General features: G+C 39.9%; 2 protein-coding genes across 2 annotated transcripts in view; one reads left to right on the top strand and one right to left on the bottom strand.

Annotated features, from left to right (window-relative positions):
- syt9b (synaptotagmin IXb) overlaps positions 1–19,321 on the top strand; it is a 42,256-nt gene extending 22,935 nt beyond the window's left edge. The window contains exons 5-8 of the mRNA XM_015009094.2: positions 11,330–11,450; positions 11,787–11,958; positions 12,080–12,209; positions 18,393–19,321. Of these exons, the coding sequence (XP_014864580.2) occupies positions 11,330–11,450; positions 11,787–11,958; positions 12,080–12,209; positions 18,393–18,467 (498 nt within the window). The 3' untranslated portion in view covers positions 18,468–19,321. The remainder of the gene's footprint in view (positions 1–11,329; positions 11,451–11,786; positions 11,959–12,079; positions 12,210–18,392) is intronic.
- LOC148158700 (uncharacterized) lies at positions 5,330–9,758 on the bottom strand. Its single transcript, XM_088006698.1, has 3 exons — positions 7,952–9,758; positions 5,377–5,965; positions 5,330–5,335 (listed from the first exon to the last, which is right to left on the bottom strand). The coding sequence occupies exons 1-3, from the start codon at positions 9,001–9,003 to the stop codon at positions 5,330–5,332; spliced, it is 1,647 nt and encodes a 548-aa protein (XP_087862824.1). The 5' UTR covers positions 9,004–9,758.
- Positions 19,322–19,563: the final 242 nt, after the last annotated feature.

Here is a 19,563-nt window from a genome sequence, read left to right as displayed (position 1 = left end):
AATTGTAGCTAAAATGCTTTCAAATAATCCATGAGTGTTTGTGTTTTTTTTATGGTGTTTGTTTTTGATAATAGGGTTAGTAAATTGGTTTATTTATGTGAGCACATTCTGTCCATGTTCAGTTCATTTCCTGTTGTCTTTTATGTTTAGCTTCTTACTTATTTTTGTGTTTCTGTGTTCTTCCCTTTGTGCATTTTGGTTTATTCTCTTATGTTTGTGTATGTCTTTTTCCGATTTTGATTTCTCAATTTTATATCTAGTTCAGGTCCTTGTGTATTATCTGTGTTTATGAGTCTTCTTTCCCTCAGTCTCCCTTTTTGCTCTTATTTGCTCCAACAGCTGTTCCAAATTCTCCAAATTAGACTCCCGGTTCCCTTGTCATTGATCACGTCTCCTATGTATTTAAACTCCCTGGTCTCAATTGTTAACTTTGCTTCCTTTCGTTATGCCGCTCTGCTCTCTAGTTCTGCTTTCCTTGTGTCCTCTCTGTTAGTTTGCTCAGTTCTGTTATTAAATTATGTGCCTCTTTTGCTCCTGCCTGCATTTTGGTCCTGCATTAACAACGCAAACTCAGCTTAAACAGGAAAAGGTTCATCTGTGTCAGAATGTGAGGAAATAATGTTTCCTATGTAACCTGTGTGTAAATATCTAGTTTCACCTATATTTATAAGGTATACTGCTTTTACATAAGATTTAACAAGATCAAGTGTCTTCTCTTTAAAGGAGTATTCCATCTTACTGTGAAGTGATTTAACCCCTACTTGAACTTGTAGGAAGCATTGTTGTAGTTGTTGGCATTAAAGAAAGACAAGGAAATAATATTCAGTCTTTGAATTAACCTAATGTCTTACTGGAAAAAAAAAAGTCATCAGATTTTATACCTCATGACAACTGTTCATTTCATTCACATACCTCAGCCTTTTTTAAGCTGCATCATTTATACACCCACATTTAGCCAAAGCTTGAAGTTCTTCTTTCTCCATACAAGACAAGAGGGAAGACAAACATATTTCATCTTCATATTGTCTGACAGTGAAATGATGATGATTAACTGTTTAATTACAAGTAAATCTGCTGTGCTTTGTCTACCATGCAAAGTGGCAGGAAAAGTCTGTTTTTGATAATAAGCTAAGATCTATTAAGTGGCTACTATGTTTGTTTGTTTTGTTCTAAGTATTTTCAGTATACATGGACAGAATTAAAGCAAATATGCAAACTGAACTACAGAAGCCAAAAAAAAAAGTTTCACATTGTAACCCTTTGAAGATAACCTTACAATTACCTACTTTGAAGCTTGTGTACACTTCTAAATAATTAAGAAGTTTGCATGAAAGAGAAGCTTTCTACATAATACATAGAACTGTGGCCGGTAAACGTTTTAAGATAAAATAACCATTCAGTTCTTTTAAACTGCAAAAAACTGGCAGTTTGGACAAAATGACAATCTCACTATCCTTCACAGGCAGTTATACAGGATTTTTTCACTTAGCCTGATTCTGCCATGGTGTATTTATTACTGCTAAAGTGCAGTCAAGGCAGTGATTTATTTACTTCCAGTGTGCTCACTCAGGCAGATAGAGCTACTGTACTGTCGACAAGCTCAGAGAGAACAGGGTCTTTAGTTTAAACCCATTTAAAGTTTTAACAACTGACCTTAGTCACTGCTGTACTCAATATCTCTGATTTTAGCATATTAAAGGATTTCACTGTGTTTCCAAAACATGTAGGATTGTCTTTCTTTGGTTGACCCAACTAAAAAACCAGGAGATCGCGTGGCTTCTGCATCTCCCTCCACTCCCATTAAGTTGCTTTGGAACGTTTTTGATAACACTTTGCTGGTTGTTCCAGTAAACAAGCAATTCCCTTGTTGTGCAGCAGCAGGTTTATTTTGTCCCTTTTATCTCCAGGCATCTAGCTCTGTACAACAAGAGCAGAAATTGTTCCATGTTACACGACTGGCAAAAGTAAGAATACTGTCTGAACTTTTTCTCACACAGAGGCTGGACGGCAAAACCGGAATCAAACTCATGTACTGTGTAAGAAATACTATAACATAAGTTACCTTGAAAAACATGAGCATTTTAGTTTGACCTGCTTAAACATACAAATACATTTGTGAACAATGATCGGATGGTATTAATGAGACCACACGCAGACCAAAAGTGGAGTTGGTCCAAGTCTGCAAGATGCTTGTATATAAAACCTGGCAGCTCCTGAGGGAAGTGAGGTGCTTGTCTTATATTGGAGAAGATGGACTGCTCACACTCTCGCTTCTTCATTGGGGTGCTTTAGAGATACAGGCTAATTTCATTGGAAGAGCGCGAGTGACCATAATCCTAACCGCAGGCTTGATTTGAGTGCTCATAATAGTAGTGACCGACACTCTATATCCTGTAAGCCTAACTCTACAGTCTCTGTGTGTAAGAGAACGATGGAAGAAGGAGATCACATTATCGCTGGAGCGCTTTAAGGGCTTATTTATCCCGCATCTCTTTCCTTGCCTGCATGTATCAGGTTGCAGATTCTTGTGCCTCTGCCAGGATTTCTGTGCGCTACACCTCTGAGACATCATAAGCCATCCATACGTGATTACCAGCCAATGCTCAAAGCAACAGCGATGACGAGGTGTCAGATGTAGATTCTTCCTCGGCAACACTTGTAATGAATTGACTCATCAGTCAGTGTCAGAGATCCCGGCTGATGATTGTTTGCGTGAACACATGGAAGTGTGAACATATTCTATGTGTTCCCAGGCGTGCAGATGCTGTCAACCATGATGAATTAACTCATTTTTTATCAATTTGGTTTTCAACAGTATTGAGAGGCAGCAGGTTTCTAATGTGCATGGATGAGAGTGTTTGTGTCTCTTAAATATGTCATGGGGTGTGGTTGGTGGTGGTGAGGATGAATGCCGAGACCCAGACGATGATGATGAAGATGATTTAATGAAGAGAGCTCAAGCACAGTCCAACACAGGCGGCACGGCAGAGAGTTAGCACACAGCTAATTACCAGTAGCAACCGAAAAACTGAGGACTGAATAAGAGAGCTAAACAAACACAGGACTTTACAGTTCAACTGTGATGGCAGGCAGACAAACGGCATTCGACGTACGACGAGGATCCGACAAGAGACAAAGACAACAGGTGGGACTAAATCCACAGGGAGGGTAATCTAAGAATGAGACACACCTGGGAAGCAATCAAGGGGGAAGATGCAGAGACAACAGAGACTCAGGACAGAAACTAAACACAGAAAAACCTTAAAATAAATACACAGAAACACGGATTATGACAAAATAACACCAATTAATCTTAAGCATATGAAGGAGTACCTTATTTCTACACTCATTCACTATAAGTGTCATTCCTCTTCAAACTGGTTTAAGGCTCAGGCATAAAAATTGCTCCTAATAATTTTATGAATTCATTTTTTTCTCTGTTGAAAAAGTCTTCAGTCTATGGGATTCCAATGAAAAGTACAGTGAGACTCATACGGCCCATCATAGGGGAACAATGTTAATGTGACCTATGGTAAAATTCAACAGACACTAGGCATGGTGTTACGCCCCCAAGGTCTAGGGGTCCAGGGGCAGTAACATAAAATGAGTCTGGAGCGACAGTGTAAAGTAAAAATGATTTATTACAAAATAAAGTTTCACAAAACAATACAATTTAACCCAATTAATGCAAAAAAAAGAGAGGGATTAACAAACTCAATAATGTCAGGAGCAAATTAAAGTTAAAAAAAATCCAAACAAGTCAGTTTAAAGTAAACTCAAAACAAACCACAAAAGGAAACAACACAAAGAAAAGAAACCACATGCAAAGGAGAGGCTGCGGGAAGCACGCAGCCTCCCAAACACCGGCTTCTAACTCATATTTAACTGGAGCAAAGTCAAAGTAACTAAACTGAACAAACAAGAACAAACAAAGACCAAGCTAGCTTAAAGTAGTTGCAACCACCAAAAAAAAAGAGAGGAGGCAGCTTCACAGAACCTCTTCAAAATAGCTGCCCCCCTAGAGGAATGAATTTAGGAGCCTTTTATATGGTGCAGGTGAGCCTCATCAACGTCTGATTGACTTGACAATCCTCTGCTGGTCCAATGGTGTAGCTGCTTTCCTACAGCCACCAGGCAGCCAATCAGGAAGATGTGCTCTCACAGCTGAACCTGCATAACAAAAGGGAGCCTGCACAGCCTCAAGAGGCCAGGGGCCGTAACACTCCCCCCCTTAAATTACAAAACCATGTTTTGTAAATACTTAGTGCAAGAAAAAAAACAACAACAAAAGAAGCATACTCACAACCTGGAAAGGCCATCTGCAAGAACATTTTCTGTTCCTTTCTTGTGTCGAATGTTGAGTTTGTATTCTTGTAGCAATAATGCCCACCGCATAAGGCGCTGATTGTGGTTGTACATGCGTGACAGAAATACTAATGGATTATGATCAGTAAATACATCAATCGGCAAACTACTGGACCCAAGGTAAACATGGAAGTGCTGAAGAGCCAACAACAGAGCCAGGGTTTCTTTTTCAATGGTGGAATAATTTAGTTGATGCTTGTTAAACTTTCGGGAGAAGTAGCAAACAGGATGATCTAAACCCTCCAAATCTTCCTGTATTAGCACCGCACCAGCCCCGACAGCGCTGGCATCCACCTCCAGTTTGAAAGGTCGGGTCAGATCAGGTGCAGCAAGTACTGGTGTGTGGCAAAGAAGAGATTTGGCCCTCTCAAAAGCATCTTGGCATTCATCTGACCAAACAAAGTCAGTCTTTGGGCTAAGTAGATTGGTTAACGGTTGAACTACTGAAGAGAAGTTTCTGCAAAAGTTCCGATAATAGCCAACCATGCCCAGAAATCTACGCAGCTCACGTCGTGTTTTGGGTGTGGGATACCCATTAATTGCCACAACTTTAGCATTGAGGGGACGGACTTGCCCTCGGCCTACCTCTCTGCCTAAATATGTTACAGTGGCCTTGCCAAATTCACACTTTGCCAGATTAAGGGTCAAGGAAGCTTGGGCCAAACTATGAAATACTCGATATAGTGTTTGCAAATGTTCCCACCAGGTTTCAGTATATACCACCAGATCGTCTAAATAAGCACTGCAGTTGGAGATGCCACGCAGTACTATGTTTATCAGCCTCTGAAAAGTAGCAGGGGCATTACACATACCAAATGCCATAACCGTGTACTGCAAAAAGTTATCTGGGGTCACAAAAGCTGAAATGTTGGAAGCCCTTTCAGTCAAGGGGACTTGCCAATAACCCTTGAGAAGATCCAATTTTGTAACATATTTTGCAGCTCCAATATTATCTACACAGTCCTCAATCCTAGGGAGAGGATAGGCATCAGGTACAGTGACAGAGTTTACCTTGCGAAAGTCTGTGATAAAGCGTGGTGAACCATCTGACTTGGTCTCTAACAAACAGGGTGAGCTCCAGGGACTTTGACTAGGTTTGGCTAGACCATGCTCAAGCAGGTACTCAATTTCCTGTCTCATTAGCGAACGTTTTGTGGGATTAGCACGGTAAGGATGCTGTTTGATTGGCTTTGCACTTTGAACATCTATGTCATGTTCTAGCACTGTTGTACGTGTTGGTACATCATTGAACAAACATGTGTACTCACTGATTAGGTCCATTATCTCTTTTTGCTGTTCAGGGGATAAGTGGTCAAGCTGGCTCGCCAGAGATTTTAGCATTTCTGAGTTTGGGAGGCGAGGACTTGAACAGATGGGATAATTCACCCTTAAACCATCAACATTGTCTGACTCATCTACTTCTAGTGAAGTTGCAACTACAATTGGGGCGCACACCCCATTAGGTTCTGGAGCAGATCGGGAGTGGTACAACTTAAGCATGTTCACATGGCAGACGCGAGTCTTGCGCCGCCGATTTGGGGTACCAATGACATAATCATGCTCCCCTATTCTCTCCAGAACTTCATAAGGCCCATCGAACCTGGCGGATAAGGCCGAACCAGTAATAGGTAGAAGTGCAACAACCTGATTTCCTACTTGAAAAACTCTTTTGACGGATGTTTTATCATAACGATGCTTCATCCTTCTCTGGGAGTCAGCTAGATGTTTTTTTGCTAGCACATTAGCTTGGCTTAGGCGCTCACGAAAGGCTTGCACATACTTGGTCACACTTTTTTTAGAACCTTCCGCAGGAACCAAGAAAGATTCTTTTAACGCTCTTAAAGGGCCACGGGGGGTGTGACCAAATACTAATTCAGCTGGACTGAAACCAAGGGATTCTTGACCTGCCTCCCTAGCAGCAAACAATACAAATGGAACCCCCTCATCCCAGCTTTTCCCAGTTTCCAGACAGTACTTACGCAGCATTGACTTTAAAGTCTGATGCCATCGTTCCAAAGCACCTTGAGATTCTGGGTGGTAAGCCGATGAAACAACGTGCCTAATGTTTAAGGTTTGAGCTACCTGCTTGAACAACTTTGACTGAAAATTTGTTCCTTGATCTGTTTGTAGTGTTTTTGGTAAACCAAACACAGAAAAGAACTTTGTCAAAGCTTTAACCACAGACTTCGCTGTAATTTTATTCAACGGGATGGCTTCAGGGAATCGTGTGGCAGTACACATAATTGTGAGTAAATATTGATTTCCACCTGTTGTCCTGGGCAAAGGTCCAACACAGTCTACTATTACATGGTCAAATGGTTGGTCCATCACCGGAATAGGGCACAGTGGAGCAGGGGGTATTACCTGGTTAGGTTTACCAGCAATTTGACACACATGACAACTGCGACAAAACCTGGAAACATCTTGTTTCATACCAGGCCAGAAGAAGTGCTTTAACAGAAGTTGGTATGTCTTGGTAACACCCAAGTGACCGGACCACTGGCTTTCATGAGCCAGAGACAGGACCTTCTGTCTATATGCGGCTGGTATAACAATCTGTTTAACCTTACCCCAGTCTAAGCTGCCGGCATCTGATGAAGACCATTGACGCATTAACACACCCTGTTCCACAGTGAAAGCTTGCTTCTCTTTATTGGCTTGTTCAGCACTTACCACCTGCTTGAAACATCTTTGTAATGTCTCATCAGCTTGTTGAGCAGATGACAAATGTTGTCTGGTCAGGGGGAGGGATGCTTCCTCCCAGAGTGGACCAGGCTCCTCCAGCTCCCCCAAATCTGGAAGTAACGAAATGCTGTTACTTTTGGGTTGTGCATCACCCTCGCTAGAAAATGGAGACATCAAAACAGAATCAGAAATTGAAATATCCGAGTCTTTGCGTGCCTGTGCACGGGTGACCACACAGGCTGGATACAGCCCAGAGTCTAGTGAGTCTGGGGTTGTCTGGTTTAAAGGATTATCTAAAACCTCCAGACTTGGAAGTACTAAACCTCCAGCAATGTCGTTCCCCATTAGCATAGCCACCCCATCTATGGGTAACTCTGGGCATACAGCAATAGGGAAACACCCGGTGACAAGTTTTGATTTTAGATAAACTCTGTGGACTGGTCGTGGAGCATAGCCCATCTCTATCCCCCTCAGAACAGAATTGTATCCACACGCACTTTCAGACGAGAAAGGCAAAACATTTGAGAGAATGATTGATTGGGAACATCCAGTGTCTCTCAAGATGTGAACTGGTTTTAAATCAGAGGGATCAGATGCAAGTGAGATCAAGCCATCAAAAATGAATGGTTCAAAACAAGGATCAGGTAATTTGCCACCACAACCAGTGCTCTTATTACGGGGTTCTTTTTTCACAAAACCAACACCTTTAGTTTGTTCAGAATTTGGCTGCGATTTGTGTTTTAAAGCTAAACAATCAGCAATGACATGTCCAGGTTTGTGACAATAGAAACACTCACGGCTTTCCTTTGGAACTGTGGGTTTAACCAATGGAAACTGTGGCACAGAGCTAACATGTGACTTTTCATTAACAATGAATGATGACTTATGGGTAAGCACATACTCATCGGCAAGAACAGCAGCAGATGCAAGAGTGGTCACCTTCTGTTCATTTAAATACAACACCACCCAATCAGGAATGCACTTTTTAAAATCTTCCAACAATATTAGCTCACGTAAGGCATCATAATTGTTAGCCTTCGATGTGGCACACCACTTATCAAAGAGAATGCCCTTCTCTCTGGCAAACTCAACATGTGTTTGTCCTGCAGTTTTCGTTTGCTGTCGAAACTTCTGTCTATAAGCTTCTGGGACCAATTCATAAGCTTGTAAGACAGCAGCCTTAACCAGATCATAATCCAAGCTATCCTTTAACGGAAGCGCTGCCAACACCTCTTGAGCTTTACCAGAAAACTTACATTGTAACAAAAGAGGCCAGGTTTCCCTAGGCCATTGCAAAGCGCCAGCGATGCGTTCAAATGCTGCAAAGTATGAATCAACCTCAGATTCTCTGAAAGCAGGTACTAAAGAAATGCACTTACTGATGTCGAATGGCGTAGCAGACATGGAGGTGGAACTTGGTGTGACAGAGGCAGAAGGCGCTTGAGTCTGGGCCTCCAGCTCAAGTTTGCGCAGCTGTATAGCTTTCTCTGCCTCTATTTCCAGCCTCCTGATCTCAAGCTCCAGCTGAGCTTTTCTATCCTGGGCCTTTTCCTCAGCCTCCATCTGCAGACGTGCCAACCGTACCTTCAAACGAGCTCCATCTCGTCCTTCTGAGCTCACAGAAGACAGTGGGTCATAGCGAGGGAGTGTACGAGGTGTCTTTCCCCGTTCACTCACTCCTACCTCCACACTAGAACCATCCTTGAGGTCCTCCACAGACAAGGCCTTATGGCTTGGCACTGCAGCAGCCTCAGGCAGATCAGGCTCTTTGATCACACCAGTCTCCATCAACCTGCCCACTACCAGAGCCTTTAGGTCACGTTTAAGGACCTGTTTTGGGACCTGCAGCTTAAAGTGCTCCACAATTTGCAGCAATTCACACTTGCGGCAGCTATGTATAAGCTCAAAGGAGGGGTTAGCTAAAAAGTGCTCCAGATTAAATGGTACTGACATAATTAGTGGATACAGACAACCCAAAATGTTCCTCTTTTAATTCCAAACACTCCAGACATAGGGATCCTCCTTAACGAGGGATCCCGGACAAGCCCCCAATTATGTTACGCCCCCAAGGTCTAGGGGTCCAGGGGCAGTAACATAAAATGAGTCTGGAGCGACAGTGTAAAGTAAAAATGATTTATTACAAAATAAAGTTTCACAAAACAATACAATTTAACCCAATTAATGCAAAAAAAAGAGAGGGATTAACAAACTCAATAATGTCAGGAGCAAATTAAAGTTAAAAAAAATCCAAACAAGTCAGTTTAAAGTAAACTCAAAACAAACCACAAAAGGAAACAACACAAAGAAAAGAAACCACATGCAAAGGAGAGGCTGCGGGAAGCACGCAGCCTCCCAAACACCGGCTTCTAACTCATATTTAACTGGAGCAAAGTCAAAGTAACTAAACTGAACAAACAAGAACAAACAAAGACCAAGCTAGCTTAAAGTAGTTGCAACCACCAAAAAAAAAGAGAGGAGGCAGCTTCACAGAACCTCTTCAAAATAGCTGCCCCCCTAGAGGAATGAATTTAGGAGCCTTTTATATGGTGCAGGTGAGCCTCATCAACGTCTGATTGACTTGACAATCCTCTGCTGGTCCAATGGTGTAGCTGCTTTCCTACAGCCACCAGGCAGCCAATCAGGAAGATGTGCTCTCACAGCTGAACCTGCATAACAAAAGGGAGCCTGCACAGCCTCAAGAGGCCAGGGGCCGTAACACATGGCTAAAGCAGCGCTGGGCTAGAGCTTTTCTAGAAGCAGTTGTAGTTTATTTATTTTCAGCGGACGTCTTCAGCTTATGTTTGAAATTTTAAAACAGGCAGGATGAACGGAAGGACACATGGAAACAACTTCATTTTTGGGCTGTTTAGCACAGAAAGTGGGAATGCAGGAAGGACGTCTAGATTAATGATTTTGTTTTAAAATATGTAACAAAATTCCATCTTCACAGAAGTCCATTGTGACTATTTTAATATAATTATAAACTGCATTGTTATGAGCATGTGCAGTCTTACTACGACACCACCCAAGACCAAGAATAGCTGCCTAAGCAATAACTCTGATCACAATAATGAAGATCAATAAAGACCACAGCAAGGCATGGACCAAACAGGTGGAGAACATTAGTCCGTCACACAGACTGGACTGATCTCAATCCATTCAGGGAACTTTCCAAGATCCAACAAAGATAATCCTGGCTGATTTTCAATGCCTTATTTCAATGTGTAGAAGGTTTGGAGGTGTTTATTCAGGTTCTGAGACGACATAAATACAATTGCCAAAATTAATCTCAACCTCTGTGCTGTATTTTACTGGATAGTTGTTTTAACCCGTCTAGTTGTGATAAAGATAGTTCAGAATGTTACAATCTGCTATTCAGAAGTTGTCTGTGCTACTATTCTTACTATTAACAGGTTTATTCAGCAAGGGACCCATATGGCTTTGCATAAATATGATGAAAGCATTTCTTCAATGTAAATATTAAAGGTAGTAAAAAAACCTTGTTTTTTTTGTTTTGTTTTGTTTTGTTTTTCCCTTTCAGAAAATGTCTTCACAAGCAGCTCTTTTGGAGCCCAATATGCTTATGAAAATGTAAAACTAGAGCTTGTCAGCACTTGTGCCTCATGAATGCACAGCTCACCTTCACACAGTCACACGTTATTTTCAGAAGTGCTAATTGGGAAAAGGGAGCCTGGCGTGAGTGCGAATGTAAATTCGTTCTGAATGTATGAAAACAGGAGAAGGTAAAACGTGAGGTAGGAGTCAACAAGTTTGAGCACAGGCTCAATTAGAGTTACAGCAGCTGCAGTGGAGCCTAAAATGATGAAAGGATGATTTAACTTTAGAAAAAGAAGAGGAGCCATGTGAGATAAGGCAGATGTCATTATGAAAGGTCTTCAATATTTTCTGTTTGACGTGTGTTAGGTGTGATCCATGCCTGAGGTGAAGACACGCGTCATCACTTCATCATGTTTGAAATTTGCTGTACTTTAAATACACCTGAACGTCAAATTAATTTAATCACCAAACATTCATTCCCACGTTCCCATCCCGATCTATCAATCAATAATAAGATACAGGTCTGGACAGTTTTTCATGTTATATATTCTGTGCACCTTATTTCTATCTGTCAGAGTTTGTATATTATAGCGTCAAGGTTTCAAGTACTATATGTGTCTGCAGTAACTTTCTAAAGTGATTTCAGTTTTTATATAGGCATGTGGTTTCTGTAAGAGAGGAGACACATGCTAGCAAAAGATTCCCATATGTTTCGTTGTAGGATAATGTGGATCTTGGAGAGCTGATGTTCTCGCTGTGCTATCTCCCCACGGCTGGCAGACTTACCATCACCATAATCAAAGCCAGAAACCTAAAAGCCATGGACATCACTGGAGCCTCAGGTGAGAGCTGATCAACAGTTCAGTGTTTCCTTTCAGAAACGATTTAAAGTATTTAAAAATGCATAAAAAAGGAAAACTAATTCTCTCATTTCCTTTGGCTCTGATTGACTCATGAGCGGAGATAAGGAAGACCATGAGTGATACGTTCTGCGGTTGTGCCAAGACACTTTCCACTATGTGTATAAATGCATATTAAGCTACATATGGTGCTTGAGCCATTAAAATAGACAGTTATGAGTGTTTGGAGATTTCAGCTAAAAGGTGCCAATTCCTGCACTGTAAAATCCCCTCAAATAACAGCGTGTAGCTTTATTTTGTTATGTAATCTCTTTCTAGATCCATATGTGAAAGTGTCCTTGATGTGTGAGGGAAGGAGGCTAAAGAAAAGAAAGACTTCAACCAAGCGTAACACACTGAACCCAGTGTACAATGAAGCCATTGTGTTTGACGTTCCTCCCGAGAATATCGACCAAATCAGCCTGCTCATTGCAGTCATGGATTATGATAGGTCTGTACATTTAAGGCTCCCTTTCAGACGCATTCACTAAAAAGAAAAAAAACCTGAAAAACTCATTGTGTGTGTGTGGGTGCGTGTGTGTGTGTGTGTGTTTTATAATACTATCCCACAGGGTCGGACACAATGAAGTAATCGGAGTATGCAGGGTTGGTAGCGAAGCCGAAAGCTTGGGTCGGGATCACTGGAATGAGATGCTAACGTACCCCAGAAAACCCATCGCACACTGGCACCCTCTCATTGAGGTAGGGCCTTCTGAGACTTTGCGGCCAAGCATATCTTTAAATGTTCTAAATTGATGTTAATGTAACAAAATTATCATGAACTTAAGACTCCTACTTTACTGCGCTTTCAAGGCAATAATAAAATGACAGGATTTTTTTTAAATAAAAAAATAACTTAAATGTTTTGTTGCAATAGCATGCTAATCAGTAGCAAACACAAGGATAGATGGTATTTTCTCATTATAAAAGTAAGAGATTATGCTTTTACTGTAAAAAGAAAGTTAAAAAGGCTTGAAAATGTTTTTCTTCTATAAACGCCGATGTAGAGGGACCTATTCCCTGTCCGTACAATGTTATCAATGCTCAATTAATTTACTTATCACCGATCGCTTGCTTAATGTTATTTGCCAATAACACAACTGAAAAATACAGTAGCTGCTAACAATGGGTAGCACGTTTAGACATCCAGGCTTAACAAGACTGAAACATTTTGAATTGCTTTCATCTGAGTAGTGTTAGTTATCTACATTTTCAGTATTTTTCTCTTTCTCAAAAAAAAGAAAGAATGCTGAATTGATCGTACCCCCCCTATCATCTGAAACGTCTTGCAGAGAACATAATTTTGCTCTTGTTCCCTGTCATCTGCCTCTTGCTTTTCAAGACATTTTCTTATCCACTACATGTTGCTTGACGTCACAAAATCCTCAGTGAGTAATTAAAACTTTACGGTGTCGGATCTAGCTGTGCACAAGGTAGATATTCTCCCTCACACATTCCTGCCATGGAACACGTTTTACACGCCGCACTTATTTTGAAACTTCCCTTTTATTTTGTTTTAGTCATGACTTTAGCTTGTGAGAACACATTTTCTAACCTCACTGTTGTTAGCAGAGCCACTGGTCATCAAATCTCACTGGTTTTTCATTGGCAATCATGTAGAAGGAGATTTGTAATCGTTAGTTTAATATGGAACACTAATTTTAGGCTTTAATCAATGAACATTAGTGGAGCAACTCGATAAAAATTTTTAATTGTCTATAATTAATTAATCACAATTATTCACATTTGAGTAGTCAAGGTACACAGCAACTTAATTCAAAATCACTTGTCAGACCTCTCAGATTGTTTTTTTTTAATGCACAAATGAACTAAGAGAAGCAGCTTTGTCATCCAATGGTTTTGTGAGCAAATGTCGCTTGTGCGTCAGATATATAGGCATACCAGAAACTCTGGCTGGAACCTTTGTATTCAAGTGTTTAGATATGATTAATTGCACTAAAATATGTAACGTGTTAAAATCTATGTAATTTAATAATCATAATCAACACATTTAATCAAGGCCCTACCAGACTTACTTTCTAACAGTTAGCAGTTAAAATGTTATGCTAAAGAGGACTTTTTCTTGATTAATTCAGCCTCTTATGGAAATTCATTTTTATCGCAAATTGATACAACCGGACGTTATTGCAAGTGACAATTACATTTCCATGAGTGACCAATTTACCTATAATAGTATAAATTGTAAAATACTGTCTATGCTGAGTGATAATTCTGAATTAGCACTCAAATGTTATGAAACCAAGACTTAAATAAAATTAGCACAATTGTCATTGAAATTAGCCTACGTTAATGGCTACATTAACATAGGCTCTACGCTACTCATTAACATTGAGCCTATAGAGTAAATAACAGATGCACTTCATTACAGAAGTTACTTTGATGGATAACTTCCAGACTAATGCGTCTGTAATCCCACGTTTACTGTATGCGTTTTCCAATAGAACAATAACAATTATGTAACAGGAATACTGCATAACCCTCACGTACACTTGACTTGTTTTGCTGTGATTTCCGCAACTGCGCTTTGTTTTCAGAGACAGAGAGAGCGAGGTGGCTGCATTCACAGAGCTGCTTCTATTCCTGACTTCCCAGCCCACACTCATTAAAAAAACAGGGCATGCTAAAACAGATCCTGCACTGATTCATGTAAATTCATGTTGAGTTGTCAAAAGCTTAATATGTTGGTATTCCGTCAGAACCTCCCAAAATGTATATCCGTCCCAGTGAATGAGAACATCTCCATCAACCAGCATTATTTTATTTTTTTATTTCTTCTCACTAAAGAAATTAAAACGTAAGCTCAGATTGACTGAAGCTTCCCTGTTATGTTCCACTTGCCGTGCTTGCTGTAATGCAAAGTGCTTTGTTATTTCGTCAACTTATGGGCTATTTGGTCTTGTCTTCACAATGTCTATTGATGCAAACCCTCTCCAGACATCATTAGTTTTATATTCATCCACAGCAGGTCTGGCAGCGCTCATTATGAGAAAGGTGAGGGACTCCTGGAACGTTATTCTGCCCCTAACGAACACTCAGATTTTATTTGCAACAATCATGGCATTTCCCTCAGAAACAAGACTAAATTTAATGAGCATAATCTGTTTCCATCATTCCACCATCTACATGACTGATGTATCTGCTGCAAAATGATGTTAAGCCTCAGTTGTGCCTTAGAAAAAATGCAGGCACTGACAGCTTCCTCCAGTTGGAGCATTCATAATTACTGTGTGCACTTACAATATTTAAAATATTTACTTAAGGATCATTTTAACATTACTATTTCAAATCCTATTTACATAGCAGAAAAGTGATGAGTTCAACTTTTATATACAATCTGTGACGGTAACAATTTGACTCGATCCACCTCCGGTTAAATCTTTTTACAAAAAGAGGTGATTTGTCTGCTTTACATAACATCAGGTAGGCTGTGCAACTGCTTTTTTACACCCCACTGTCAAACAACATTATTGTAATTCTTCTTCCACCAAATTTCCACCCACTTTCCCTAATTAGCACATCAGCGTTTTTGTGAGAGTTGCATCATACAAGATGAGGCTTGAACCTTCACTCAGATTACCCACAGATTTTCAGTGGCAGTGAAGGGATAGTGACCCTAATATTTTCACAAGCTCTGAGTGCAGAAAAGCTCTCTTTCTCTCTGACACATACATATAACTCCTCACAAAAGTATTGACACTATAAACATGTTCAAATTTTGTCACATTACTGCCACAAGCTTCAATGCATTTTAGTGCCTAACAGTGTGAGAAAGCAGGAGGTAAGAGGGATTAATAGTTTGCTATTTTTCTTTTCAAAACAGTATGAAAAATGTAGCATGCAACTGAAATCAATTCCCCAAATATTTAACACTACCGCATTTCACTGCAGTTACAGCTGCAGTACCCTTTACCAGCTTTGCACAGTTAGACAATGAACTTTTTTCTAATCCTTTTATGCAAAATTACCCAAACTCAGTGAGACTTAATGAACATCAGTTATCAAAATGCTCAGTTTTATGGATGGAGGTGAATCTTTTCCCCATGTTTAAGTCACTGGAGGTTCTCAGAGGTTCTTTTTCAAGATTGTCCTGTATCGACCTCTCCATCAAATTTGACAACCTTCCCTGTTCCTGTTGAAAATTGTATCTCCCAAAGTTGGGGATGGTGTTATCATGGCAGTATTTATTTTCTGCCTAATTCAGGTGAGGGCTTTTTGCAAATTAGGTGACTTCTCAATAAATTAGTTTGCACTGGATTTTACTTTGGGGCAGTGGAGTAAAGCAGGCTAAACATACGGTTATATACAGTGCACCGCATAAAATCACACACACACACACACACACACCTACAAATTCACACTCGCATACACCGATGTTAGACATTAACAGAAGCTTTGAACTTCCTACTGGGGGACATTAATAATACATCAACTTGATCTTTTCAGCCACTGCTGTAAACACACACATACACACTCATCCACCAAAAAAACAGCAGAGTCCCCCTGAGTAACTCCAACCAGTTCTGATGCCACTGGGTGAAAAGTAAAGAATATATGGGAAGCTGAGAAGCTGTTTCCTTCTCTTTGTCACATGAATGAGTGACTGAATCTCAAAAGAGGTTTACTGCAGGGGCTTCCTGCTCAAAGAGAGGTAGGTGTGCTCACAAACCAACTTTGAGCTTTAGTCTCTTCCTTTGTGGTCTCAGGGGCTTGGCTCACGTTGGAATCCATCACTGGGTCATCCTGCCTTTTCCTGGGCAGGTTAAATTCAGATCAAAAGTGACCAGATCAACCCCCACATTTTTTATGTGAAATGTGTTATACCATATAGGATCAACAGCCAATGATGTTAAAGTAGTCAAGTAATACTGAAGAAAATCTTCTTCTTCTAAAGATAGACCATAGATTTAAGAGACACTAAAATAAAACCAGAGCAAACCTTTATAATACCTCTGTTGGAAGTGAAAGAAGCTCTGAATGCTACTTGTTTGCCGTCTCTGCCACTTGCTGATGAGGATGGGACTGAAAAACGCGTTTTTAGTCTCTGAGAAACTGCTTGTGGCTGGAAATGATATTCATAAAACCAGAGACAGAAACCAGAAGATTGATATAAATGAGTTAAAGCAGTTTCAGAGTTGGGTGATAATTCCCTTTACATGAATAAAATAACTATTTTAGCATTTACAAATAAAACCACAATTTATTTAATATGCAAATTGTAGTAATCATTCAAATAGTTGCACAAATCATAAAGATGATGGTGATGTGCAGGCTTCATTAGGCATTGCTTTCCTTGGAAATGGGAGTTCTGCTCTCTGCTCCATTTGTACACGAATATGGAAATATTTTATGCCCACACGTGCATATCTGTGGTGCCAAAAATGTATTTTAGTGTTTAGGGCCACCACAGAGAGTCAAGAGTCTTCAAAACTCTGATGTACCCCCAATTAGTACCTCATTCAGTCAGCTGCACATGCCACAACTGTTCACAATCCAATGATGTACAAAGGTATTGACAGATGTTTTCCCACCATAGAGCCCTTGTTTTAAATCCCAAGAGTTTATTTTTTTTATATCCAAAATGTACAATAGAATAAAATCTTGATTTTTTACAAGCACACTACACAACCTCTAACTGTTAGCAGAGAGCCTCTCCATATTTATTATTCTCCAATTAATGTAGAAATTTACCAGGCTCATGCATACAATTATATAGTAAATGAACTTAAAGTTCACAAATCAGACCAAACTTAACTTTTTAAATCATAAATTCACACCAGCAGTTGAGTCTGGATATCTAATTTTTAAAATCTAGATTTTCCCAGTTGGAACCAGACAACCAGACCAAAATAAAATGTGATTGTAAATCTGGCTCTGAGCTGCACAGTGGCACCATTGGTAGCATCGTTGCCGTGCACCAAGAAGGTCTTGAGTTCCTGATCTTTCTGCATGGATTTTGCATGTTCTCCCTGTGCATGTGTGTGTTCTCTGCATACTCTGCCTTCCTCCCACAGTCCAAAACCATGACTGTTAGGTTAATTGTTTTCTCTAAATTGTCCTTTGGAGTGAGTGTGTTTGTGCATGGTTGTTTGTCTTGTGTGCCTCTGCGTTGCCCTGTGATGGAAGGATAAGTGGTTATGGTCAATAGACGGATATGAAATCCTATATCAAGTCTTGAATTCTCAGCAACAGACACAGAAGAACTGCGATACTCAATCCCATTTACAAGAGCCGCTGGGAAACAACCAAGACTTAAAACATATTTTCACCCTTTGAACCATTTTACAATTTCTCACATTACAACCTTAAAAGTCAGTGTTTAAAGCAGGTAAACTCCTAGGATTTTACCGGCTTCATCCTCTGACTGTAAGCAATATTACTGTTTAGCAGTGGGCCCAGCCAGAGTCCAGTTGAACTTGATAGAGAATCTGGGAAAGGAGCTAAAGATTAGAATAATGGCAAAGAGGTCTTCCACTCCTAAAGACATGGAGTGGACCTCCACAGATAAATTATCAAAATACCAGCAAAAAACATAGAAAAAGCAGAAAAACCACCTAAATGAAGGACCTGTTGAATTATTATTTTTTTATTTATTTAATTGAGAGTCACCTTAGAGGCCAAGCTCTCTTTGGGGCCCCCTAACAACAAACACACATTTAATTTGCTAATGCGATGGGCCAACTCTTTACTCATGCAACTGTGTATTTTATCATCATTTATTAAATTAAATTAATAAGGAATCTTCTTTTTATTTTTTTTATACACAAGCAAATGGTCTGACTGCATATCAGTTGTGTCTCTTCAAAACTTTCTGACGTTTCTGTTTTACGTCTGTCAAAAACAATGTTTGTCTTTCTTGCGCTCTAGTGGGTCGGACAGGGAGCGACAGTGAGTGGAGGATCTACCAACTCTCTGAAGACGCCACCACCACCATCACCGTGATCACATGCACAAGTACAAAAAGATCCAATGTCTCAGGATGGGAAGCGTTGCAAGAGTTATCAACTGATAATCCTGTTTGAGAGTTAAGACATGTAAGGTGTGACTAACAGTAGCATCGTCAGCTGTGGGCCAGCACTAAAGCTGATTTGTCAACGGGTTGAAGTCAGTTTCAATGTGCAAAGACCACATAAAAGGCTTATTCCACTTGTCTACATCCTTTTGTGTCCTCACAAACCAAAAAAACTAACAAAAAAACACTTAACATTCCAACTGAACCACCAGAATGCTCTTATTTGTCATACCAATCTGTTACTGATAGAATTAACAAGATGAAATTAATGATTCTAGTGTTTTGCTTTTCTTGCTTTTTCCTAAGCTTGTTGATGTTTGTGGACTAAAACGATTTACTTTTAGGCAAATGTGTTTTGGCTTAAACTGTTAATTTGTGTGAGTGGCCAGTTATAGACAAAGTGTTTGCTTTATAACAAAAGATAAGTTAGAATTTAATAAGAACGTTCTTGTTTAGATAACTCAACTTTTATATTTCTTTATCTCTTGTGAGGAGTTGTCAAAGTTTAACATGCACTGTATGTTGTTAGCACTGGCGGAAATGAACAAAGGGGATTTTATACTGCAAGTTTTGGTTTTACCCCAGTGGAAGACCTTCTTACAGAGCAATTCTTGTTAAGAAGTTTTGCAAAAAGGCTGTAAATGGCAAAGACATAAATTGTTTTTGTTTTTGTGCATGTTAAATTGTAATTATTTGTTAACAGGATGTTGTCAAAATAAAGCAAAGAAAATTTTGAGAGTTGTCCTCAGTCGTTCCTCTGGAACAAATGCCTTAGATAAACAAATGTGCTCTTTGATTTTTTTTTTGTCTGTGTGTGTGTCATAAATAAGTCTCCCCTAACACTGGATGTAAGAGAATCACAAACAGGAGGTGAAAATGCATGTGTGGTATTTCAAAGTTTTAGAGACAAACATAAAAAGCCCCAATCTCCACCAAGTTTCTACCTTATTTCTGGGACAAGTAAAAATAACTGGTTTGTTGCCATAAAGAGCTACATCATTTCATTTTTAAATGGACTGTGGATGC

Source organism: Poecilia mexicana, unplaced genomic scaffold (assembly GCF_051168715.1).
Source record: "Poecilia mexicana isolate PSO_F unplaced genomic scaffold, ASM5116871v1 scaffold_6, whole genome shotgun sequence".
NCBI lineage: Eukaryota > Metazoa > Chordata > Actinopteri > Cyprinodontiformes > Poeciliidae > Poecilia > Poecilia mexicana.
This window is presented reverse-complemented; position numbering and strand designations above follow the sequence as displayed.